The 25,731-nt window shown below is 35.0% G+C and overlaps 2 protein-coding genes and 1 long non-coding RNA gene across 5 annotated transcripts in view; 2 read left to right on the forward strand and 1 right to left on the reverse strand.

The window, feature by feature from the left end:
• The window catches only part of LOC127432197 (junctophilin-1-like), a 56,152-nt gene extending 49,000 nt beyond the window's left edge, over positions 1-7,152 (forward strand). Inside the window, exons 4-6 of the mRNA XM_051683079.1 lie at positions 2,095-2,777; positions 2,882-2,978; positions 4,499-7,152. Coding sequence (XP_051539039.1) covers positions 2,095-2,777; positions 2,882-2,962 — 764 coding nt within the window. The 3' untranslated portion in view covers positions 2,963-2,978; positions 4,499-7,152. The remainder of the gene's footprint in view (positions 1-2,094; positions 2,778-2,881; positions 2,979-4,498) is intronic.
• Positions 1-19,763, reverse strand: LOC127432208 (uncharacterized). The gene is made up of 3 exons (XR_007895718.1): positions 19,347-19,763; positions 15,617-15,716; positions 1-625 (listed from the first exon to the last, which is right to left on the reverse strand). It is a non-coding gene; the product is annotated as an uncharacterized LOC127432208 (long non-coding RNA).
• The window catches only part of zfhx2 (zinc finger homeobox 2), a 17,817-nt gene continuing 8,232 nt past the window's right edge, over positions 16,147-25,731 (forward strand). Inside the window, exon 1 of one of the 3 annotated variants that reach the window (XM_051683065.1) lies at positions 16,147-16,806. In XM_051683065.1, coding sequence (XP_051539025.1) covers positions 16,531-16,806 — 276 coding nt within the window. In that variant the 5' untranslated portion in view covers positions 16,147-16,530. Of the gene's footprint in view, positions 16,807-22,763; positions 22,893-25,731 lie in introns of those variants that run through there. The other 2 variants (XM_051683064.1, XM_051683067.1) reach the window with 2 other exon arrangements.

The raw sequence follows: 25,731 nt of genomic DNA on the forward strand, positions 1-25,731 counted from the left end.
GATTCGGATACAATTAAACTGGAAATGCACATAGGACGATGCTGTTCATAACACTCAGACTGTATAAATGTATGTGATAATTGAAACACATTGTAATGAATGAAAAAGCACTTTAATGTGAATATATAGTACGTGATTAATGTGTATATACTAATGTTAGTCAATAAACAACACATCATAAGATTAGATTTATTCACACTGCCAGACTACAATGTAAACATATTATTCTTATTCATTTTTTTTGCCTCGGTTGCTTTCTGTGTATTCTTCATGTGTTAAAAGCAGCTCTTACATTCATACAGACAGCATCATCACATACGTTTTATAATATTTTGACCAAAGCAGAAAACAACACTTTGTAACTTCTGAATGAGAGATGTTTATGGTGATGTACCGGTAGGCCTGTGTGCTCACCAGTCACACATCAGACTCACCTGCATACATCAAATTTGTCCACGAAAGTCAAATTTGGCAATATTTGTGCTGACCTCAGACCTGAACACACCTTTCCTGGGACTTGGCATGGATCAAAAGCATTTTTTGAGGTTTTTCTTGATGTCGTTTTACTGGTGATTTTCCATTAACTGCCAATGTTTCCTCACTCTGATGGTCACAAATATGGCAACTGCGAGGAAAAAGTGACGTCACTGAAACAGCTCAATATACAGTATTAAAGAGTGGTCTTTCTTTTACAGCATAAGAAAGGCTAACTGACAAATTTTCAATTAGAAACTCGAGCTGAACATGCATGCCAGTTTCATTTTTGGGTGAACTATTCCTTTAATAGTAAGAAGATTTTGTTCATTAACAGCAGCAGGAAATGAAGTTCAAGTGCATGTTATTTAGTGTTTTGTTTGCCCTAGTATATTCAGTAACTTGAGGTGGATTTATATATTTTATTTATTTATTTTAGAATCCATCAACTCATTAAAACAGGTTTTTAAGTCATTATGATCCAATTAGTGAAATTATTTCTGGTCTACCTTAGTTTATGCACCTGTTGAACTGGATGAAACATTTGTGACATTTGTTGTAGTTTTTAAGGACATTTACTAAGTTACTAAGATTTTTACCTTTTTTGCCCATCAGGGTTAATTTTCCCTTCTGTTTCTGTATTAACCCAAAAATGAAAATTCTCTCATCATTTACTCATGACATCCCAGATGTGTATGACTTTCTTTCTTCTGCTGAACACAAATGAAGATTTTTAGAAGAATATTTCAGCTATGTAGGTCCTAAAAGTCTTAGCATAAAAGTAAGACTCCAGTGGTTAAATCTATATCTTCAGAAGTTATATGAAAAGTGTGGATGAGAAACAGGTCAATATTTATTCCTTTTTTAAATGATCCTCTCTGGAGGTGCCGATATGCAAGAAGAATGCAAATTGCAAAAAACAAAAGAAGAAGAGTGTGAAGATGAAATAAAAAAAATTTAAAAAAAGATTTATAGTAAAAAAAAAAAAAGAACTTAAATATTGATCTGTTTCTCACCCACACTTATCATATCACTTCTGAAGATAAGGATTTATCCACTGGAGTCATACAGATTACTTTTATGCTGCCTTAATGTGCTTTTTCGACCTTTAAAGTTTTGGTCACCATTCACTTGCATTGTATGGACCTACAGAGTTGAGATATTCTTCTAAAAATCTTCGTTTGTGTTCAGCAGAAGAAAGAAAGTCTTTGTCATACACATCTGGGATGGCATGAGGGTGAGTAAATAATGAGAGAATTTTCATTTTTGGGTGAATTATTTATTTTCTGAGCTCTAATTAGGCAAGGATGTTGTTCCAAAACTGTATGACTTTTTTTTTTTTTTTCATTGAACACAAAATTATGTGTTCAATGGATGAACATATCATTTTGTGATGTTATCCACAATGTTAGTCTCAGTCACCATTCACTTTCATTGCATCTTTTTTTCTCTCCATACAATTAAAGTAAATTGTGTCATTCTGCCTAACATCTACTTTGGTGTTCCACAAAAGAAACTAACCTTTGTTCTTGGACATTCACAACAGTTATTACAGATCTATGTTGGCTGTCTTTTCTCATTTGGTATTTCCCTAACTTTCCCCAACATCTTTCCTGACAGGACTCGACTATATCAAACAAAAGTTCAGTGAGTCGGTGGAGGAGATAAAAGAGGAAGCACCGAAGGAGGAAGAGAAGGAGCCTTCTGGCAGCCCTTTCTATCGCCGTGGCACGACTCCCACCCACTCCCCTGCCCAAAGCCCAACCCCATCACTTCCTCACTCCCCTCAGAAGAGCCAGCCCGCCAACCCCAGTGTCACCCGGAAGATAAGCAAAGACAACACCAGCGTAGCCCGAAAGATAAGCAAGGACGGTACTAGTGTAACCCACAAGATAAGCAAAGAAGAGAGAGCTTCAATTGTGGCTGAGATCACCAAAATAACCACCTCTCCCCCTGTACCAGCCATCAAACTGCAGGAAGTGCCACCTCCAAAGCCCCCCAAAGCACCTCAGCCCCTGCTTAAACCTGTGAGCACGGGTAACGGACAGCTACATGCTGCTTATCACAGTTATTATGTAAAACCGATGGTAAAGATCCCTCCACCAGAGGAACCAGAGGATGAAGAGCCTGAGATGACACAATCTAGCCTGGCCAGGATGCCTCCACCACCTAAAATGGTCAGGACACCCACTCCCATACCAGAGCCCAAGATCAGGAAACAAGAGTCTATTAAACCAAAGAGCTTAGCAGATACCAAGAAAGCCACCATAGAGATTGCCCATGAAAAAGTAGAGGAAGAAAGTGTAAGTGGTTGCATAAGTTTGTCATCTCGTTTAAACAGACTTTTACAGATCTCAGTGTTATGGATTGTTGCTTTAATTGTTACACCTTGTGTCTTTTTAATCAGGGTCCTAACTCAATTTTAGTTGCAATGGTGATGCTTTTGAATATTGGATTGGCAATCATTTTTGTCCATTTTCTGACATGAAAAAGTACAATCTCAGGTAAGATTTCCTTTGTGTTAAAAGGATAGTTTTGGATTACTTCACCAAAACTTAGGCCATGTCCACATGTCATTTGAAAACTGAGTTTTGCAGTGTCATAGTTTTCTAGAGAACATTTTCAAAAGTCGCCTTGAGAGTCGTAAACATAGCAACACCATAAATATATACTCTATAAATTAGAGCTGGGAAATTTTATGTGTTAACTTCTGCGATTAATAGTTGACTGTTTAACGCGTAAAAACAATGAACACAATTAATACAGTAAGCTTCACTAATGTTTTTCCCACTTCCTGTGGCTAAAATTAGCATATAAAAGTTTCCAGTAGGGTACACGCTCACAGACACTGATTGTGTGCAGCAGTGCATGCTTATTCATTTTGCGCGATGCATGTCCCAGGCATAATAAACACAGCACATTTACTGTACGAAGAATGGAGACTTCACCCACAAGTGGTGAGCCAGGTGTGGGAGAGATAAAGGCAAGCTGCCATATCTCTTCTTATCGCCCAAAAAATGTTCACTCATTGTCATCTGAACCAATGTCAAGACGAGAGGGACCCAGCGTTAGAGACTGAACTCTAGCCAGAGAAAATATTTTGAGATTTTAAACTTCAGCAAATTAAACAGCATTTAATTAGGTTTGTATTTGCATGTATAGTGCACAAAATTTATCTTGAAAGTCTATCAATGAATTGAATTTGCCCAATTATTTAGAAAATGTCCACGGGAAAATGGCAGAAGATTTTGCCCAACCTATGTCCACAGATTGTGTGGCATATAAACATATACTTGTATAAAATATTTATACTTGTAAAAATGTGTCTAATAAACTCTGTCCGCAAAAAATAAAAAATAAACAATTACCATGTTTATATTTAAATAATTAAAATAAATGTTGACTAACCAGTTCTTTTAGACAAAGTATAAATATATTTATGATTATATTTTAATGTTTGTTTTAATGTACCATCTACCAGGATTAATAGTGATTAATTGCAGAAAACTGTGCGATTAATAAGTTTAAAAAAAATAAATAATTGATTCATAGCTCTACTATAAATAGAATATAATACAATATGGATTTTTTTATTATTATTATCATAAACATCTCTTGGTGTTCTTGAAATTGCACGCTTAGACTAGCCTAAGGTGGTTAGCTGGTCTCCCAGCCTGGATAAGTTGGTTAGGCTGATTTGGGCACTTGTCAGATGTTCAGTCAAGAGTTGTGCATCATTCAGAATTGGATTAAGAATGCCAATTTAATTCCAGTTCAACCTGAAATTAAATTGAATTTGAATGGAGACCAGGTTTGGAGACCACCTTCCCAACCATCTAAACACCAGCTTTGTCATGATGGGAGACATGCTAGACCAACTGAAGACTGGCCTTGGAGACCAGATAAACCACCTGAGAAAAGCAAACCACCTTAAGCTAGTTGAAGCTGTTTTTTTAGCATGTTGATCTTCGTAATTGATCTTGATGTGTCCATATTTGTTGTAACCCTATATTTCATCCTTTAGTGATGTTGGTTGGCAGCCCACACAGATGTGTCAGTGACCTTTATGAATCAAAACTGTACCAGGCAGTCTCCAGCATGGCAGAGGTAGCTGAAGAATCAACATATGGAAGTTTGAAACTTGTGACTTCATCAAATGTCATGTGAATCTGGTAAAAGCTGAAGAGAGGAAAATGTTTTGGGGGGGGGGGGGGGGGGATTACAGTTGAAAATGGAAAACAGGCAAAGAGAATGCTCTGTAACGTCACTCATATCTGCTAATGGAAAGCCTAAATATCTGATATGTGCAGCCACTCTATAGGCCTCTGGCTTCTGACAGAGACTTAACTGGAAATGTTTGATGATGCAGTTTTACGTGATTGGCAAGAACAGCTGCCTTACTCATTTACCATCTGACGTGTAACTGGGAGATGCACTTACAGTGCCAGAGGAATGCGTTCAGGGGACTTTGTCGCAGTGGGCAGGCGCTCTTGGCCAGAGGAAACCAAACGCGCACACCAGCGTCACTCATCCGTCTTACACCCTTTACCAACCCACCGCAGTTTCTTCTAGCATCTACTGCATTCACTTTTGAGTTGATGCTCCCTGTAATGTACTCATCACTTTTTGTTTTGTTTTGTTTTCATTTACTGTTCTTTCTTTCCTTTATGTTTATTAACCTCAATCACAATTTTGTTTGAATTAAATGCAAAGGAAAATCAAAATATACCAATCACGAGTCCCAATTTTTATTGAGTTTTGGTATGAAGGTACAGTATAGTTTTTGAAAATGAAAAATAATATATTATTTATTGATAATGTGCAATAGGATTTATTTTTTATGAGTAGAGAGTTTCATTTGTCACCAATCAGGAGCTTCACAGTTCTGTCCCATTTGTTCTGGTTTTCATTCCACAGTTGTCACATTATATGGGGTAAGTTGTCACAGTGGTCACTCTGCCATTTAAAAGCTTTGGCTTTTCAGCTAAATTTAACCAGTAAAACAGTTGTGAAGGGCAAAGTATAATCATATTAATCATTAAATAATAATTATTAAATTAATTATTATTATTATTAATATAAAATTAATAAATAATATTAATATAAGTATATATATTTACTTTTTTCTAACAGAAATGGGAAAACAGAAATTGTAGTTAGTAAATTACAATAAATACAACACATATAACAACTTGCCTTATTTAAAATGTGACAACTTGCCCTAACCTGAAAATAAAAAATAAAGAAATACTCTCGCCCAAAGAACACAGTTCAACCTTTTGATATTCAAGAAAAGGAAAACATTAGCAGAATTCAAAGAGAAACAGAGTTTAATTTTTTAGAAAGGTATATGTAGGGGGAGAGGGAGCGACAGGTATGGTGTTTGTGATTCCCCACATTTCAGCGAGCAAGCCCACCCAGATTACAGCAGAACCGATATCAAAAAGTCTTATAAAGTGTGTTATTAATTTAATTCTGGGAATTGTTTGTCATGTTAATGTAAATTACACATATGCAATTGTGCTTGCATGTTTGTGACCATGAAAAAATTGGATATCAAAAGTCTGAAGGTATTCAAGTAGTGCCACAGTCAGGGTGGTCCTGGATGAAGTAGGATGTTGCCTTTAAAAGTCTTTAACAGTACTTCTGTTTACCTCAAAAGAAATAAGGAAAAGGAAAAAAACAATGAAGAGATTAAGTCTTTGTCTTAAAACTGTAGTATGCAAATTCTGACTGAGGGAATCATTGGAATTGACTTTAAATGTGCCACTATATTGTAAGTGTTTTTTTTGTTTTGTTTTGTTTTGTTTTTGTTTTTTGGGGTAAATGATGATAATTTAACTTTTTATTTGTTATTCTGATCATATGTGCATTTTCCCTCTTCAGAAGGTTTATTAAATATTTATTTATTATATATAGAATTATAGATATCGTTTCTAGTGTTTGGCGAGTGTATAAGGGCTTGGGAAATCTGCTTTTAGTTTTTGTTGCATGGGGTCTTTAAAATGCACTAACACCTGTCAATATTACATTCAAAACAACTATTCTGAGGGAAAATATGCAGAGGAATAACATTTACTACATGTTTTATTTAAATTCTTTGCAACAGTGAACATTTGGCATAGTCCAACATCAGGCCATCTTGTTCAGGCATTGTGTTTTTGCATACAGAGACTCAAACACTCTGATTCAAGGATCGGTTAGTGCATTTACCTATATTTGATTAATATTGGGCATTGGTCAAAACATTTTGCAGTGCAATGTGTATGGGCTCTTTTTATATATTTTCTAAAGGAGAGTTTTAAGCTCTTGTTATAACAGGGCAGAGTTAAGAATTATTTTTCTAAAAACAAATAAGGATAAAAGGTTTATTCTATTTATAAGCATTTTTACAGAGCACAGCCATAACAATAATGAATTCTTTGATATTTTTCTATGGAAGTGTACAACTGTATTTTGTCAAAAGCAGTAACTTCTTTCAAGCATTGTATCTTACACAATATTAAACCTATTTTTGATTCCACATCATTTTCAAATGAATTTAAGAATCAATAAGATGTAGGAATTCTTCTTTGAACCCTTCTGTTACATTAGCCATTTTAAGCCCATAAAACCCCACATATTTCTGTAATTTAAAAATGTATTTATCTGTATAATAAAATTTGTTATGCCTTGTAAGTCTGGTCTCTCTCTCTCTCTCACTCTACACTATTTTTGTGCATTTTCCCCACACTTGTACACACAAAAATGTGTGTTGTTTTTAGCGCTACACAATCTAAGTTCTATCAGGAAGACTTGCAGACTTGAGTGAAATTCAAGATGACATTTATTTGATGAATATAAAACAGAAAATGTAATGTCTCTCTTTGGCATAAGCCCCGTCTGGCGGTCCGAATAAGTTGTACTCGGAACCGTCATATCCTGCCGGAGATAGGAGGCAGGGGCGAGGAGCCTACCCCTGTGCAGGACGGGACTCAACCAGTGGTGGTGGGGTGGTGGAGGTTGCCGTGTTAGCACAACTGAAGCAGCAATGTGATAGAATGTGAGCAGACTTATAAAGCAATGGCTTACATGTGATTGGCTAGGAGTTACCTAGCTAATGGTGTGATGATGTACAGCTGCAAGTCTTCCCGCTAGAGCTACGCTGCGCTTACATTTCTAGTGTGAATGCACATTTATGTATTCGAGCCATGTTTACCTCCACAGCCCCCTGTAGCACCACAATTTTTTTTTATTCTGAAGATGCAGATTACAGCACAGTGCATGTTGCTATGAATACTCTAGCTGTTTAAAATACATGAATACTCTAGCTGTTTAAAATACATTTCACTTTTGCATGACTAAATCTAGACATGCATAGCGTGACCACCATGCTACAGAATCAGTTTCACATGTGTAATCTTAAACGTCTTCAGAGGCCAAAGCTACCACCTTCTAAAAAGCGAATATAACGTGTTGCTGAGATTGGATTAAGACTTGTAAGCAGTGACGGGATATGGCTGGTTATATGATTTCTTAAAACAGAGCTGCTAAGACATTAGTATAGGCAAAATTATCTTTCCTTGTTAAGCTTATCACATTAGGATCAATGGATCACTCTGAATAACTGTTGTAATAATGCACAACTAATGTAAATGTACGTAATAATTCCTGCATACCCAAATGCATATCTTTTTAATTAAATTTTCGCATAGATCGTTCATATTTGATCATCTCAAAGGATGCAATTTCACTTTGTGATTCTCCCTTGTGCCCTTAATTGTAAGCACTATGACTAAAAAATAAAAAAAAAATAAAAGTCTGAGAGCAGCATACTTGGCAAATGACTCATGTACTGGTAGTCTAAACAAACCTGGTTTCTGTTTTCCTGACATAAACAACTGTCAGAAAGTGGGATAAGTCTATCTAGAGTGTTTGTTACAATGTACAATGTCCCAGATTCAGCGTCCCTGTTGTTTATACATTCAGAATAGGCCAAAAATATTCTGGTGAATATTCTTTCATACCCTAAAATTTACATGTTTATTCATAATGATGTTGGATATAGCTTGCTCCATATATATGAGCACATATATATATATATATATATATATATATATATATATATATATATATATATATATATATATATATATATATATATATATATGTTGGATATAGCTTGCTCCATATATTATATATATATATATATATATATATATATATATATATATATATATATATATATATATATATATATACATACATATATATACATATATATATATATATATATATATATATATATATATATGTATATGTATATATATATATATACATATATACATACATATATATATATATATGTTGGATATAGCTTGCTCCATATATATATATATATATATATATATATATATATATATATATATATATATATATATATATATATACATATATATATACATACATATATATACATATATATATATATATATATATATATATATATATATGTATATGTATATATATACATATATACATACATATATATATATATATATATATATATATATATATATATGTATGTATATATATATATATATATATATATATATATATATATATATATATATATATATATATATGTGCTCATATATATGGAGCAAGCTATATCCAACATCATTATGAATAAACATGTAAATTTTAGGGTATGAAAGAATATTCACCAGAATATTTTTGGCCTATTCTGAATGTATAAACAACAGAATGAATGAATGAATGGCACAATCATAAAACAAAACATGGCAAGAAAGAAAAAAATGAGTCTGCAAAAGTCTGCATACCCTTAGTTCTTAATACTGTGTATTGCCCCCTTTAGCATCAATGACAGCGTGCAGTCTTTTGTAATAGTTGTCTATGAGGCCCCAAATTCTTGCAGGTGGTATAGCTGCCCATTCGTCTTGGCAAAATGCCTCCAGGTCATGCAGAGTCTTTGGTCGTCTTGCATGAACCGCACGTTTGAGATCTCCCCAGAGTGGCTCAATGATATTAAGGTCAGGAGACTGTGATGGCCACTCCAGAACCTTCACCTTTTTCTGCTGTAACCACTGGAGGGTCAACTTGGCCTTGTGCTTAGGGTCACTGTCATGATGGAAAGTCCAAGAGACGTCCCATGCGCAGCTTTCATGCAGAAGAATGCAAATTGTCTGCCAGTATTTTCTGATAACATGCTGCATTCATCTTGCCATCAATTTTCACAAGATTCCCCGTGCCTTTAGAGCTCACACACCCCCAAAACCTCAGTAAGCCACCACCATGCTTCACAGTGGGGATGGTATTCTTTTCACTATAGGCCTTGTTGACCCCTCTCCAAACATAGAGCTTATGGTTGTGACCATAAAGCTCTATTTTGATCTCGTCACTCCAAATTACAGTGTGCCAGAAGCTGTGAGGCGTGTCAAGGTGTTGTCGGGCATATTGTAACCAGGCTTTTTTGTGGCATTGGCACAGTAAAGGCTTCTTTCTGGCAACTCGACCATGCAGCTCATTTTTGTTCAAGTATCGTCGTATTGTGCTCCTTGAAACAACCACCCCGTCTTTATCCAGAGCAGCCTGTATTTCTCCTGAGGTTACCTGTGGGTTTTTCTTTGTATCCCGAACAATTCTTCTGGCAGTTGTGGCTGAAATCTTTCTTGGTCTACCTGACCTTGGCTTGGTATCAAGAGATCCCTGAATTTTCCACTTCTTAATAAGTGATTGAACAGTACTGACTGGCATTTTCAAGGCTTTGGATATCTTTTTATATCCTTTTCCATCTTTATAAAGTTCCATTACCTTGTTACGCAGGTCTTTTGACTGTTCTTTTCTGCTCCCCATGGCTCAGTATCTAGCCTGCTCAGTGCATCCACGTGAGAGCTAACAAACTCATTGACTATTAATACACAGACACTAATTGCAATTTAAAAAGCCACAGGTGTGGGAAATGAACCTTTAATGGCCATTTAAACCTGTGTGTGTCACCTTGTGTGTCTGTAACACTGCCAAACATTCAAGGGTGACATGATCACTATCCTTATATAAAAGACAGTTTTTTTGCATGATCAGTCATATTTTCAAAATCAATGCCAAAATTTCACAATTTATGCCAGGGTATGCAAACTTTTGAGCACAACTGTATATATATACTCTGGCACCCAAAAGTTCGGAATAATGTACAGATTTTGCTCTTATGGACAGAAATTGGTACTTTTATTCACCAAAGTGGCATTCAACTGATCATAATGTATTGTCAGGACATTAATAACGTGAAAAATTACTATTACAATATGAATAAAATGTTCAGAACTTCTTAAACTACTTCAAAGAGTACTCATCAAAAAATCATCCATGTGCAGCAATGACAGCTTTGCAGATCCTTGACATTCTGTCTGTCAGTTTGTCCAGATACTCAGGTGACATTTCACCCCATGCATTCTGACCACACTTAAGATTATTTTTTCACTGTTTTTAACACTTAAACGGGTCAAAAATTTACCAAACATAACAGGAGGGTTAAAAAAATGCATTACCTGTGCATTCATTTAGTGGATTTTTATTAATGATTTTATTTTATCATTAATGCTAATCCACCCTACTAGATAAATATATAATAACAAAATCAAGGGTTAAATATAAGATAGTTTAAGATGAATCATTGTTTATGAAAAAATTTGATTTGACTTAACCTTTGGTTTAATGTTGATCCATAAGAATAAAAGACTTGGGCCTGTGCTCCTATTAGATATGCACACAAATGAAATGAGAAGTGACAGAACTGTTACAGGAGCTCAGATCTGGCTTCAGGCTCACAGGATTGCTATGAGAAATCAAATATGACAAGTTGCTCTACTTTTCAGAGAGAAAAAAAAGGATGCTTACAATTGTCCTTATATACCTACTGACATTAATTTAGTGTCCTAACCAGAGAGATCCCAAACTTTGTGCAAATATTACAAATTAAATATGACATTTATGTACTGTTTTTGTATAGTACATTTTGTACAGTACCCTCACTTTATAAAGTAATAAGAGAAACACCTTCAATCGTAATGCATTAGAATCATTCTCAAATGCTTCTCCCTTGCCGTTTTTTATTTTATGTTTTTGATTAAACAAATTATTGATTAAGTCATAACAACTGAATTTAAACACAATTTCCTCAAATGATTTGTTAATCTAGGTACAGTATCATCAAATGTATGAGCTATTTCTGTCATACTAATCACTCACTCTTAACTAAACTACTGAAAAACGAGTCACTTTTTTTATTGACATAATTAGCACTTTTAACCCACATTTGGGGTCTGAGAGACCCCAAGGCCCTTAATAGCTCGAAAACCTCATTGGTTGATACTTCATGTTTGTAAATAAAATTAAAACTTGACGCTTCAGCCGTCCTCAATCAAAAATGTTACATTACTTCTGCTTGGGATCCACAGATATACAGTAAAACATAAATAATTGCAATGAATTTTCACATGCAACATTTTACTGACAAATTGACAGATAGAAACAATGTTACTACATGAGATAACATTCACCTTTCTGAAAAGAGCACACCTACTTTGTGCTAAAACAGAGGGAATAATATCTTCAATAAAATCTACTGGATCATGAGTAGGTCAAAGTAACATATTACAACGTGAAAAGAAATTGAAACGAAAGGAATATTCCGGGTTCAATACAAGTTCAGCTTAATCTTCAGCATTTGTGGCATAATGATGATTAACACAAAAAAATGATTTCGGCTCTTCTCTCCTTTTCTTTTAAAAAAACGCAAAAATAGAGGTTACAGTGAGGCACTTACAATGGAAGTGAATGGGGCCAATTTTAAAGGTTAAAGGTTTAAAGGCAGAAATCTGAAGCTTATAATTTTATAAAAGCACTTACATTAAGTCTTGTGTTAAAAGTCATGTATTATTTGACCAGTAAAGATGTTCAAATCATCACATCAAAACAGTAATTTTAGGGTTTGTTGACATTACATCACCATGGCAACGAAGATGTAGTTGGCTATAACCTTACACAGAAAAGGTTAGTAAGCAATTTGGTCACCCTAAAATCATGTTAACACACATATTGTTTATGTCTTGTGGCTATACTTTTGAAACAGTGAGTATTTTAATGTTAACGGATTGGACCCATTCACTTCCATTGTACAGATTTGTACAACAAAAGGGCGAGTCATAACACATTTTTGTGGTAATCAACATTTTGCCACAAATGCTGTCAATTGATCTTAACTTGTATTGAACTTGAAATATGCCTTCAAGTTAATTTCTTGTTTATTGTGTTAATTAAATATAATAATCATATGTTAATTATTAATCAGAAATCATAACATAAATCTCAAAATTAATTTAAATGTTAAATGCAAATCTTTATCTAGGAAAAAAGGAAATTGTCATTCTGTGCATATCACATTGTGTATATCTGACTTCATATAATCATTAATCCTTTTTAATGACTTTCTGGATGTTTTACTCCAGTGCAGAAGTGTGTTTAGCAGGGTTTATTTGTCAATGGAGCTGGTGGATGTTTTAAACCAGATCTGTATGTGTGGGGTTAGGTAGAGTTACGGTTAGGCACTGCCAAAGCCAAACAAAAATAGTGTAAAACAGCTGCCATGAGAGAAGTCAAATGTGAGAACTTTCAAAGCAACAATGCCATGTGGCTTCATTTGATCACCTGTGTAAGTGTTATAGATGACAGGAAGGTCACTGATTGTTTGGAAAGAGAAAGAGAATGTGAATGGATGTCTGTAGGATTGTTAGCTTACTTAAAGCTTTTATTTGCAAAGATTACAAAGCATTCATTGGTTTGGATATGAAAAGTACACCTCTGTCTTTCTTGCTCTGTTCCCATCTGAAAGTTCCTTCGCAATAATGGCCCTTTAATTGTTCCCTGCCTCACTGTTAAACCCTGCACAATGGCTTCCCTTCATTTCAATGAAAATAATAAAATATACTGAAGCTGGTTTGAGTAAATACCTAAAGTCATTTTCTGAGGCATAACAATATAAAATAATCAAGGTCTTAATGTAAAAGCTTTGCAATGGGGAAAAGAATGCAAAAGATACTTGCACTTTAAAGTGAGTACCCAGCGTCAGTGCCTCATATTTCACCTCTCCTAATATTTCCATCATAAAAGCCTTCTCTCTCTGCACTCAGCCTAAAGACTTCTGGCTGAAATAAACACCTCCTGCATCACTCTACCATACCAGCTCTCTTTTATTTCAGCTTTGCACACGTGCTTGTCACCTTGGTGACCTCCCCCTCTATATTTCACCTTTACATTTATTATTATTATTATTATTATTATTATTATTATTGTACAATATTTATAGTGTATTTAGATTATTTATTATGTATTTGCAGTGCTTAACATTCAAATAAATTGTTTTGCTTTGAAAACAATTAATGCATCAAAATTGGTGAAAACAGTTGGTTAAATGGCACATAAATGTTCATATTCCTGCTACAGTTTGACAGACCCTGCCAAGTTTTGAGTTCTATGAAACTACTCAGTGTAGATTTCCTCAATAAAATAATATATATAAATAATATATATAAATATATATAATCAATATCTTATTTATATTATATATTATATTATATTATTAAAATAATATTCCAGGTTCAATATAAGTTAAGCTCAATCGACAGCTTTTGTTGCATAATGTTGATTACCAAAAAAAATAATTTTGAATCGTCCCTTCTTTTCTTTAAAAAAAAGGCTAAAATCAAAGTTACAGTGAGGCACTAACAATGGAAGTGAATGGGGACAAATTTTGGAGGGTTAAACACAGAAATATGAAGCTAATAATATTATAAAAGCACTTACATTCATTCTTCTGTTAAAACTCATGTATTATTTGAGCTGTAAAGTTTACTAAATCATCATTTTACAGTCATTTTATGATTGTAGGGTTTGTTGACATTACATCGTCATGGAGATGAAGTTGTAAAATTGGCTATAACTTTACACAGAAAAGGTTAGTAAGTGATTTTATCACACTAAAATCATGTTAACACACATATTGTTTATGTCTTGTAGCTATTCTTTTGAAATAGTGAGTATTTTCATGTTTATAGATTGACCCCATTCACTTCCATTGTACTGTAAGTGCCACACTAGAACAAATTATTTATATATATATATATATATATATATATATATATATATATATATATATATATATATATATATATATATATAAATGAAAAAAAATGAGGGACAGGTCAAAATAATTGTTTGTGGTAATTAATCTTATACCACTAATGCTGTCAATTGAGCTGAACTTGCATTGGACCCGGAATATTCCTTTAAGATATTTTTGGACATGCCTTGAATTAGCTATTAGAAAATGTTTTACTTTTTCTGAATTATGGATATTTTTATTATATGTTAAGGAATTCTCATGTAAGAAACAGGCTGAGAGATAACAGTGATAATAGCTCCATCTTGTGAGTAAACAGTGGCACATGACAGTATAAGGATAGACAAACCCAAAACAAACATCTTGAGTACAACAGAAATAATATTATATTATAATTAGATCAGGAATTTGAAAAATTCCATATTTTACACATTTCAGGTTTTTGTTGATCAAAAAAATCTTTCAATGTTTGCTTTCACTGTTGCTTGTCTCTGGATTACATGAGAGGATAGGACAGTAAAGTGCACTATAATGCAGTGCCATTAATGTTCATAATTTTTTATTTATTTTCTAAAAATAAAAAAAAATAAAAAATACAGATGTTTATAGTTTTATTTTGATATTTATTGAATATTTTTTATTTTATTTTTTCTGTTCATTTGAGCTGTATTTGACTGATTTTGTCTTGCTGTGCTACATGATGCAAATTATTATATTATCTTAATAGTTTCTCTTTCTCTCTCTCTCTCTCTCTCTCTCTCTCAAAAAATCAATAAATAAAAAAAAAATTGTATTATTATTTTTTAAATAATAAATACAAATAAGAAAATGACATCTCAGCATGACTTTCTTTTTGTTACAGTAACGTTTTATTTCTTAATATGAGGATTTTTATGTACTGATTCTATTTTAATAAACTAATCACAATCATTGACTACCAGTTATGTTATGTAACTGAATATTTACCATAACATATGTGCACTAAGGAGTTTTGCGTAGTGGTCTGGTCGATATCTTTGAAGGTAGTCATGCATTTTCCCTTAAACACTCTTCTCACAATTCAGACCTGAGGAGAAAGACAGAGGAAATACATTATAAATAAAAGTTGAACGCAACAACACTATTTCTCTGCTTCTAATAGGTTATATAAAATGTCAAATTGTTTGTTCAGTTCCACAAGTGGAGAACCTACAAGTTTAACATGAATTCTAAAAACAAATTTAATAATAGGCGATATATTAAAGGGGTCATGTCACGAGAAATCTATTTGTCCTTAATCTACATGACATATGATGCCTGTTTCACATATCCTCTGTGAGCGGGGCGTGAGCAACATTGGTCGCGTCTCTTTTCCATGTTCCTACTGCAACGTCGGGCAGTCACGTGCATTTGTTTATCAGCGTACCTGGTCGTGATCGTTTAATATATCAAAGCGACTTTATAGGCAAGTCAGTCCACTCTGCGGTCATTTTTGGAACGCTATCGGGCATGCTGGGCAGCCTTTTCTTTGTAAACAAGCGGCATAAAAGTACAGCTCCTATCTACGCCTACTTGAATGTGGAAATACTGAAATTCAGCGTGAGCTGCGCTGCAAAAATAGGCTCTAGCGCCTATTACTCTCCGCTCACTGCTGGGACGCTTCACCTCGAGACTCAAGAGTTCATATTGAGGTTTAGACCTCAAACTCCCTCTTCAGTCCAAAAGGTGCATTTATTGTTTCCACTCTGAAAAAAACAGAGGACTCGTTTTGAAATCGGCCACATTGTGACGTCAGGATGTGATGTTTATTGGATTGTCTCCACCTCCACAGCAGACAAATCGTCGCTATGAATTAATGAAGAGCTGTTTCTATTGGTATTGTAGTTTGCTTCCTCGATGCGATGTCGAATAAGGTCTCCAGACGTTGTTCTGTTCCTGGTTGTAGAAAAATTGTATCTCTGCATCGGCCTCCGAAGGATCCAAACCTTAGAAACCAGTGGCTTAAATTTATTTTTAGCGAAGTGCCTGATCGAGTCAATGTGGGAACCTTTGTTTGTTCGAAACATTTTACTATTGATGCTTTTGTGAATCACTCACAACACGCTGCAGGCTTTGCAACCAAACTTTTTTTGAAAGATGGAGCAGTGCCAACTATATTTGACCCCACAGTACAGCCAGTAAGTGAACAGTTTATTTATTTTTTTTTTTGTTTGTTTCATCAGGACTCTAATCATGTGTAATTCATTGCTACTTATCAAATAAATACATAAACGGATACGAAATATTTGTTTGAGGTGAAATTATCTTGAGAAGAAAGCAAAGTGAGGTTGGAGTATGTATAAACTCTTCACGTTTTAAGTTAGTGTAGATAAGCTTCGCGTTGTAAAAGCTGACCAGGTTCAACTTTTACAAAACGATATTTGTACTGCTCCATTCCACTGCTGGATTCGACTAATTTCAGTGTTAATTGCTGGGCTTGAGTGAACCGTTAGATGCATTTCGAATCCAATGTGTCTCTCTGACTTTGTTTTTATTGTTATTTCGTGTTGGATGTGTGTTTTTTGTAAACCCTGAAATATAGTTTTTGTGGAGCTGGATCATTTTCTTCTGATTGAATTTCAAACATGGCTGTGTATGTAAAGCGCAACAGTCGGGTTCCGGAAGTTAAAATACAGTAGGTGCATACCGCCACCTGCTGTACTGGAGTGTAAAGAGACTGAAGCCTAAACACTATGCTCTTAGTCTGCACATATGCACTCGGCCATCTAGTGTATTAATTTTTAAGTGTAATATTGTCCCAAATGTAACACCAGGGTCCGTAATTAACGTTTTAGCCTGTAGATAAATACATTTACCAGCCAGTCAGATTTCTTGCTGGCCTTTTATTGTTTTTTTGTTTTTTTTCAATGCATTTTACAAGTGGATTTGACAGACATGAGGCAAATAAACAGGGTTGAGCAGAATCTTTAAAGAGATAGTTCACCCCAAAATAAAAATTCAGTCATTGTTTACTCATCCCTGTGTTGTTATAACCCCATATGACTTTCTTTCTTTTTCTTAACACAAAGGGAGAAATTGTGAAACAATGTTGTGCTCAGTGATGTCACACAATGGAAGTCAATGGTGACCACTTCTCCAAGTTTCAAAAGCACACAAATGTATAATTCAGAGGTCTAATAAATTATTGTATGTGCCTCGTGCCTTGTTCTGAAGGCATACGATAAGGTTTGGTGAGAAACAAACCAAAATCTAATTGATTATTTAGTGAAGCTCTTGACCAACCGATTGATTTCCTCTGTGCGTTCATAAGTCTGCAGGAGAGCAACAGTTCACGCAGCCCCCGTCCGTGAGAGTTTCGCTTTAACCAGACCAGAAGTGAAATTAACAACAGAAAACACAACACGGCTGCACACAAACCAGAGAACAGAACTTTCGAAACACGTCTGAAGAGTTTTAAGTTGAAAAATAGATGCATTTCTATGCCCAGCCTTATTTATTTGAACTGGAGTACTCTCTGACATCAAAGAGAGAGAGAGATAGAAGAGCCTAAAGGCGGCCACAGTCACACCATGTCCTAACCAGGTGGCAAACGACACATGATAAAAGTTATCTTTTCTATGTTGAGTTTTTTTTCCTAACCAGCTGCGATGAGTGACGGGAAATTCTGACGATCACTTGGTTTCTATTTACGGCGTCATGCTGTAAAGCCCCCGTATTTATGTAAGCTATCTCTTATATGTATTCAGTAATGTATTCCGAAACAGCACATAAAAAAGTACGTATTTAGAATACAAGAATACATATTTATAAAGGCAAGACACAGTTGGAAGAATTATGTGTGATATGTCATTATCTTATCTGAACCGCTACATCTCCACTCACTATTAACATCTAAGTGAGTCTAAACGGTCAGCTAGCTATTTGTCAGCAAATTTCATTAACTCAGCACTACCTTGATTTCTTTAAATTAGATGTGAAATTGGACACTGATGTTTTTGTTTATAGAAGGCAAACAGAAGGCAATTTGCAGTCAACACAATATCTCGTCAACTTTCTAATAAGCAAAATGCTGTCTGTACCTCCAAGACCCAAAATCCCCTCACTGAGACATTGTATAGCTTCCAAGCAGGGTTGTTTGTGCAGAATGGCATTTTTAATGTGTTTAGCTATTTTTTATATTTTAATCTTCTTAACCTATTATTTTACTTGACTGACAAAGATTAATACATTTGGACACAAAATTGTATATTAAATGCAAATTAACCTTATTTTTGTGATGATAACTGGATGCCACAAATGTAAACATGCAAATAGTGAGGTCCTGTAGCAACAATGTAGTATATGAATGATTTTAACTTGCTTCCATATTTAGGCCTATTTATTCTTTGTATTTTATTGACACTTATTTTTTGGGTGCTTTTAATTCTTTGACACCTTTTGATTTTAATTTTCAATTTTATTTTATTTTTGTTTTTGTGAATCACTTCATATGATATATTAAACAGCAATTACAAATGTGAGAAACAATGTATCATGCGCTCTAATGTAATATTTGTGTAAAGATGTGGCTGTATTCTTTCTGCACAGCTGGCAGTGCACTGATTAAGACAACAATATACAACATTGACTTTTATCAGTTTTAGCTTGCAAGTAATCAACCTAGTGTTGACCGCAAATTCGCCCTGTATACATGACCACACACAGCACATCATCTCACCCAGTTCTGCAGCGATTCTTGCAATTCTCTGCAGAGCTGCATTCATGTCACCTCCTTCAGGCACCAGAACCTCAATCTCTCCCACATACTATCCAAAATCAGCCTGGTCCAAATCCACCCTCTCTGCATCCTCCTCTCTCTCTAGTATGTAAGAACAGCGGTCTGTCTTGTACTCTGCAAAACAGACTAGATTTAGGTTAGTCAGCAATTTTGTATCATCTGCTGAACAACTCTCTGTGTCTTCATTTTCTGTGACCTTGTCGATTTGTTCCCTTTGTGAGGAATTTGATTCACTCCCTATAGCAGTGTGCTCCCTGATATGCCTCCTGACTTCTGACTGAATCAAAGGGAAACTGGTTATTTCTCTGTATTGTGTGCACAAGGTATCAGTTTCATCCTCTAGTTTAGTCCCTGAAACTGCGGTGAATTTCAACTCCCAAGATCCCTCTCGGCATCGCAGCCAGAAATCTTTTGGAGTGAGGATGAAATCTGGAGAGTCAAAGTATTGGTCTTGAAACTGACAGCTGTGTAGAGATAAAAATAAAATAGAATATTAAAACATTTACACAAAATTAAGGAAGGCCGTTAATATGGTTGCATGTAATTAATTATAATTAATAATTTTCTTTATTTATCACATATTATACATTTGCACATATACAGTGAAATTCTTCTTTTTCACATATCCCAGCTAGGCTGGGGTCAGAGTGCAGGGTAATTTCAAGGTTCCAAATAATATTTAAAGGAATAGTTCACCCAAAAATGAAAGTTCTCTCATCATTTTCTCACCCTCATGCCATCCCAGATGTGTATGACTTTCTTTCTTCTGCTGAACACAAACAATGATTTTTAGAAGAATATCTCAGCTCTGTAGGCCCATACAATGCAAGTGAACATTTACATTTATTCATTTAGCAGATGCTTTTATCCAAAGCGACATACAAATAAGTACAATAGAAGAGATTAATCCAAAGGAGGCAGTAATAAGAGAAGTGCTGTAATACAAAGTTGCAAATTGCTTAGAGAAGCAGGAAGCTGAGAGACCTGTTTTTTTTTTTGTTTGTTTTTTTTTGTTTTTGAGAAAGGTAGCCAGAACTTTGAAGGTCCAAAAAGCACATAAAGGAAACATAAAAGTAATCTATAAGACTCCAGTGGATAAATCCATATCTTCAGAAGCGATATGATCGGTGTTGGTGAGAAACAGATCAATATTTAAGTCTTTTTTTTTTGTTTGTTTGTTTTACTATAAATACTCCTCCCTTCCCAATAGGTGGCAATATGCACAAAGAATGTGAATCGACAAAAACAAAAGAATGTGAAAGTGAATATGGAGATTTATAGTAAAAAAGAAATCACATTGATCCATTTTTCACCAAAACCTATCATATCGCTTCTGAAGATATGGATTAAAACACTGGATATAAATTACTTTTATGCTTTTTATTTTTTTTATTTTTGGGTGAACCATCTCTTTAATGAACTATATTTCAAGATAATTTTGAAGTTTATAAGCAAGTTTGTAAATTGATTTTCACATACCGTACAACATTTCTTTAAGATCACCCATATATTACAATTATATAATATAAAGTAAATAAAATGTTATTATATATAAAAATGTATTTGTGTTTATATATTTTGCAAATACTTTTACTGAATGAGTGATACAATATTTATGGTATTTTAATTTAATATATTACCGATAACTTCCTAGGAACAATTAATTAATTATATTTCAAGAAGCATTAAATGTTGTATAAAATAATCAGGCAAACTGGTTGATGCCAAGGAAAGAAACAAAAAAGCAACATTACTTAAAATGTAACAAGATTTTATGTTAAAATTAGATAATTCACTATACCCATGTATAATGATGTAAAGTTGAAAAGTTTAAAGATCACACCTCCAATATCCTTTAGTTTCCTCTTAATTTCTGCATTGCATACGAATTTTCTCTCCACCTTTACAGTAATTTTGTCCTATGAGACGTAATAATAAAAACAAGAGAGACCGTTCAAAGTCCTTATTCATAACCAACGACATCCTGCGCTGAATACATAATGCACAAATAGCCTGTTGCAAAGTAATAAATCAGTAGATTAACAGCAGAGAATGGCTTCGTCTCAAACCCAAATTAGCTGCCTTCCTAGACAGCATCTTTGCCCTTCTCATTTTTTTCTTTCTTGTTCTCAAGTGATTTAAAAATGAACTTTTATCTTATATATATAATTTCCATGTAAAACACTTTGAATTACCACTGTGTATAAAATGTGCTATATAAATAAACTTAACTTGCCTTGCCTGTCGGAAAGCGCCTCTAACGCCCACAAATGCAGTCTAGACAGGGAGCCAACTAAGTTTTGAGACAGTTTATATTAAATAGTGCACCAAACCTCATAACAGTTTACTAATGTGATAGTTCAGTTGTAATTATATTGTAACTACTAATGCGGTTAAAACCTGGTCGGGGCAGTAATATACAATACAATACAATAACAAAGAAGCAAAATAACAAGAAATCAGCAGCAAGGGAAACTTGCTAATCAATCAGTGTAATGAGGACAGACGCTGCACAAGGGGTCCTGCTTGGCTGTTTCCGCTCAGGCATATGAACGGGCACCCTGATTTCTGCGCGTCATTAAGCGCACTGCATACGCAACAAAGTGATATTAAGTATCTATGTATGTGTAAGTTGCTAAATATCTAGGTTACATAACGATTCTTATAACAGTTATGCAGTGTCTCAAACGTATGTCCTTTGCTAAATTTGTCTGCAGTTAATTCAAGTAGCACACGTGGACATTAGAGCCGCTGTAAGAACTTGATATTACTTTCTTAAATAATAGCAGATATTGCGTTATGGTTATTGGCGTATTTTTTTACTGATAGGCTTTTTTTTTTATGCAGTTTTACATTTGCAATTTTATTGCATAAAGTCTTAATTTATACAATTTGTGACTTATACTATAAATAATGACATTTTAATATTATGAAAGAATAATGCATACATTATAATTTATATACACACAAATATATATATATATATATATATATATATATATATATATATATATATACACACACACACACACATTCTTATGATAATTTATTCAAATTATAAATTATATGTATAACATTATTATACGTTACAATATATGTTTACATAGATACAGTATCTAAGTTTAAGCTGTCAATTAGGCATTTCTCTCATTTTGTTTGTGTTGTGTGTTGAATATTTGCCCTCGTTGAAACGCAATGTATAAACAAAGCTGCACATATTAAATTATGGCAGACATTGTAACATTGTTCCAACATGCTTTTTAGGTGTGTTGGATCATTTAATGAACCGTTACTGTGAAGGACATTCTTGGAGAGAATGAGCAGTCAGCTTTTGGGGGAGCTGTGGTGTGTTTACTAAAGGAGAGCAATGCAAGAGAGAGGACGATAGAGTGAGGGAGTGGGTGAGAGAGGGAGGGAGGGTGAGAGAGAAAACTTTTCAGTTTTAAAGAGCGAGAGGAAGCGTGCGCTGGAGTCCCGACCATGCAGGTAAAGCATTAGCTAATTGCTTTAGTCTTAATTAAAACGATGTTGACGCCGAATTGGTCACGAAGTTGCGATCGAGGGGGCGACGCGCACCTCATCGCGTCCTGAGCACGATAGATAATTTGATGCATGGCATTTTAATGTGAATATGTTGCAATTCGAGTGTTAAATTTCCAAACTTTTCTGCCTCGGTCTGTCGTTTTAGCCCCACCACCCCCTTTCGCAGTTCGTGTTGCATGTCGCTCTTTTCAAGCAGCTACGTGCCTCATCCATCGTTAATTACTGCTCTGCATACTTGTTAAAACACACTTATGATGCTCAATAACTACATTTTATACTGAATAATTAACTTAGACGGAGAAATGCAAGGTATCGGGTCAGATAAGTACAGTACTTGGACGGCTTGTTTTGTAACATATCAGTATGAAGCAATCCCAATTCATTAATTAAATAGCTTAGTAGATGTAGGCCTCAATTTCCCCTGTTGAGCGGACGGCGGGCGGAGAATGTCTCAATGCCCGACCACCAGGCCACAATCAGGGGTGCGAGAAACTAATCAAGCCCGAGGTTTTACATCGGAGAGCCGAAAGCCTATTTACACAATTCAATTAGTGCATTAAACAGCACTTGGCTGCAGCATCTCGCACAGTGTGACCGTTTAAAACTACAATATAGCCGACGCAGCTCTCATTTTGTGCATATGACAAGTTTGTGGGCGATTTGCTGCTTGAGACGCGATGCATAATTAGTTGACCAATTTGTTTAGTGTTGTTAGCTGGGCTAGCCATGTGAAGTGTCACGAATGTTTACCAGTAAAAAATGGGTTCTTTTGTTTTTAACATCAACGCTCAAGTAAGAGATTACTAAAATAAATATCTTAGCAGAGATCAAAGTAGGGGAAAGGGGTAATTAGGGCACCAGACTGCGGCGCGATGCACTTTAATGGGGTGTTTGTCATGATTTGACTGGAGTGTGTGTGTTAGCGAGGCAGGCTAAAGCTCTCCCAGTTTCCAATTGATTTAACAGCGCACGGGTCTTGCTAATTAGGCTGTGGGTTAATTAACGAAATAATCAAGAGTTATGACGGTCACATGAGCGTGAATTCGCTCGCAGTCGAACGGTAGTGCCCTGCGGCGCGTGGGTTCGTCTATCATTGACTTTTTATGTGAAGTTAATAGTACTTGTGTTGTGGATTCAGTGCATGTTTGCAGTCTAGCAGGGAAGCTAATTGGCGTGGCATTGTAGCACTGTTGGCATTTGATCTGTGAGCATTATTTGACAGTGGCATGCTAAAAACGTTATCATTTCAATTACTACGCATGCACAAGCATAATGAAGTCGTATGGTTGAAATTAAGATGGTAATTAGCTGCTGTCGACGAATCTGATATTTATTTATTTGTGTTATTGTTTTAAAGAGACATCACTATCATCCACAGGGAATTTGCACCCATTATCTGTTATTTACAGCCTAAGCCACCTTCACATGGGGCAACAACATGTTGACAAAAAGCACACCATTATTTCACACACATCAGCATATTTGAGGCAAGGTCATTATTTAGGTCTCCATTGACGTTAAATAGGCTAGTTCTTGCTGAACTGTGAAGTAAATGTTTAATTCCCCATGCAAAAATGTTGTGTTTTAGTTACTCTGGGTGTAATCATATTTGATTAACATTGGATACAAGTAATGTGAGGTACATTCAAAATCATTAATTATAAACAGGTCACAAGGTAACAGTGACCTGTGATGTGGTTGAAAGAACAGAGCTGCATCAGTAAATCAGATTTGATGTCTTTGCAGTAGTACTGTTATAAGTGCGTAGCGCAGATTGTGTGGCCTATATAGGCTAAATAACTACAAGTCACAATGTCAGACAGACCTTATTGAGGAACACACTCATATGAATAGGGTATTGCTTTTCTTATAATGGATGTTTATTTTTGTTATATTGAATATTTTTATTATATTTATTGGGTGATTTAAGATTATTTAATTCTGTTAGATTTTATGTGGGAAGTTGGAATGTTATTAAAAATAGATACTGCCATCTATTTTTAGTCTTTTTGTGCAACCTTTGTAAAAAAAAAAAATATATTTTTTTTTTACTTTTTAAAGTGATGCACTGGTTCCATATACCTTTCAACATTTCTTTCAGATCACTAATTCACCAAAATGAAACCCTGATTACAATACACAGCATGTTGCATGGCTACTTGAATATATACTATATAGACCATTTCAAGGACTGTTCGTTGGTGATGTCAAGTGATGTAATTATTCCATGAACATTTCCTGCTTCAGTCCTGAGACTATTTAGCAGAGACAGGCCACTTCTATTAAAATGAATGGGAGAAATTGGAATGCCCAATGGCAGCCAATGCTCTACGGATGTAGAAAGGAAGTCCCGCCGTTCATGTAAAATAGCCAATCACCTTTTAGATACAGAAATTGCCTGTCAATCAAGGTGAGAACGTGCATGCACATTAGCAATACAAGATGGTAAAAATATTTTTTTTTTAGCATAATCTCAGTTAAAGACGCAGAATTTATTATACCAGTTGTGACGGAACGACACGCCCCTCCTGTGGATCATTGTCGCCCGTGGTGACTTTTTCCCGTTTGGCGGCACGTGACGGGGCTCACCTGAACCCAGCGAGGAGCCTCATCACCGTTGCCTTTAAACACCGAGCGCTGCTCTCCTTGAGAGACAGGTCTCTACCTGCTGGTGTCTTCGCAGGTCCAGGAATGGAGCAGGGAGGGTCCGGTGCGAGTTAGATGCGTCGCTGGACCCACACTCCGGAACCCCGGCGCGAGTTAGATGTGACGCCGGGGATTG

This window comes from Myxocyprinus asiaticus, chromosome 41 (genome assembly GCF_019703515.2).
Source record: "Myxocyprinus asiaticus isolate MX2 ecotype Aquarium Trade chromosome 41, UBuf_Myxa_2, whole genome shotgun sequence".
NCBI classification, from domain to species: domain Eukaryota; kingdom Metazoa; phylum Chordata; class Actinopteri; order Cypriniformes; family Catostomidae; genus Myxocyprinus; species Myxocyprinus asiaticus.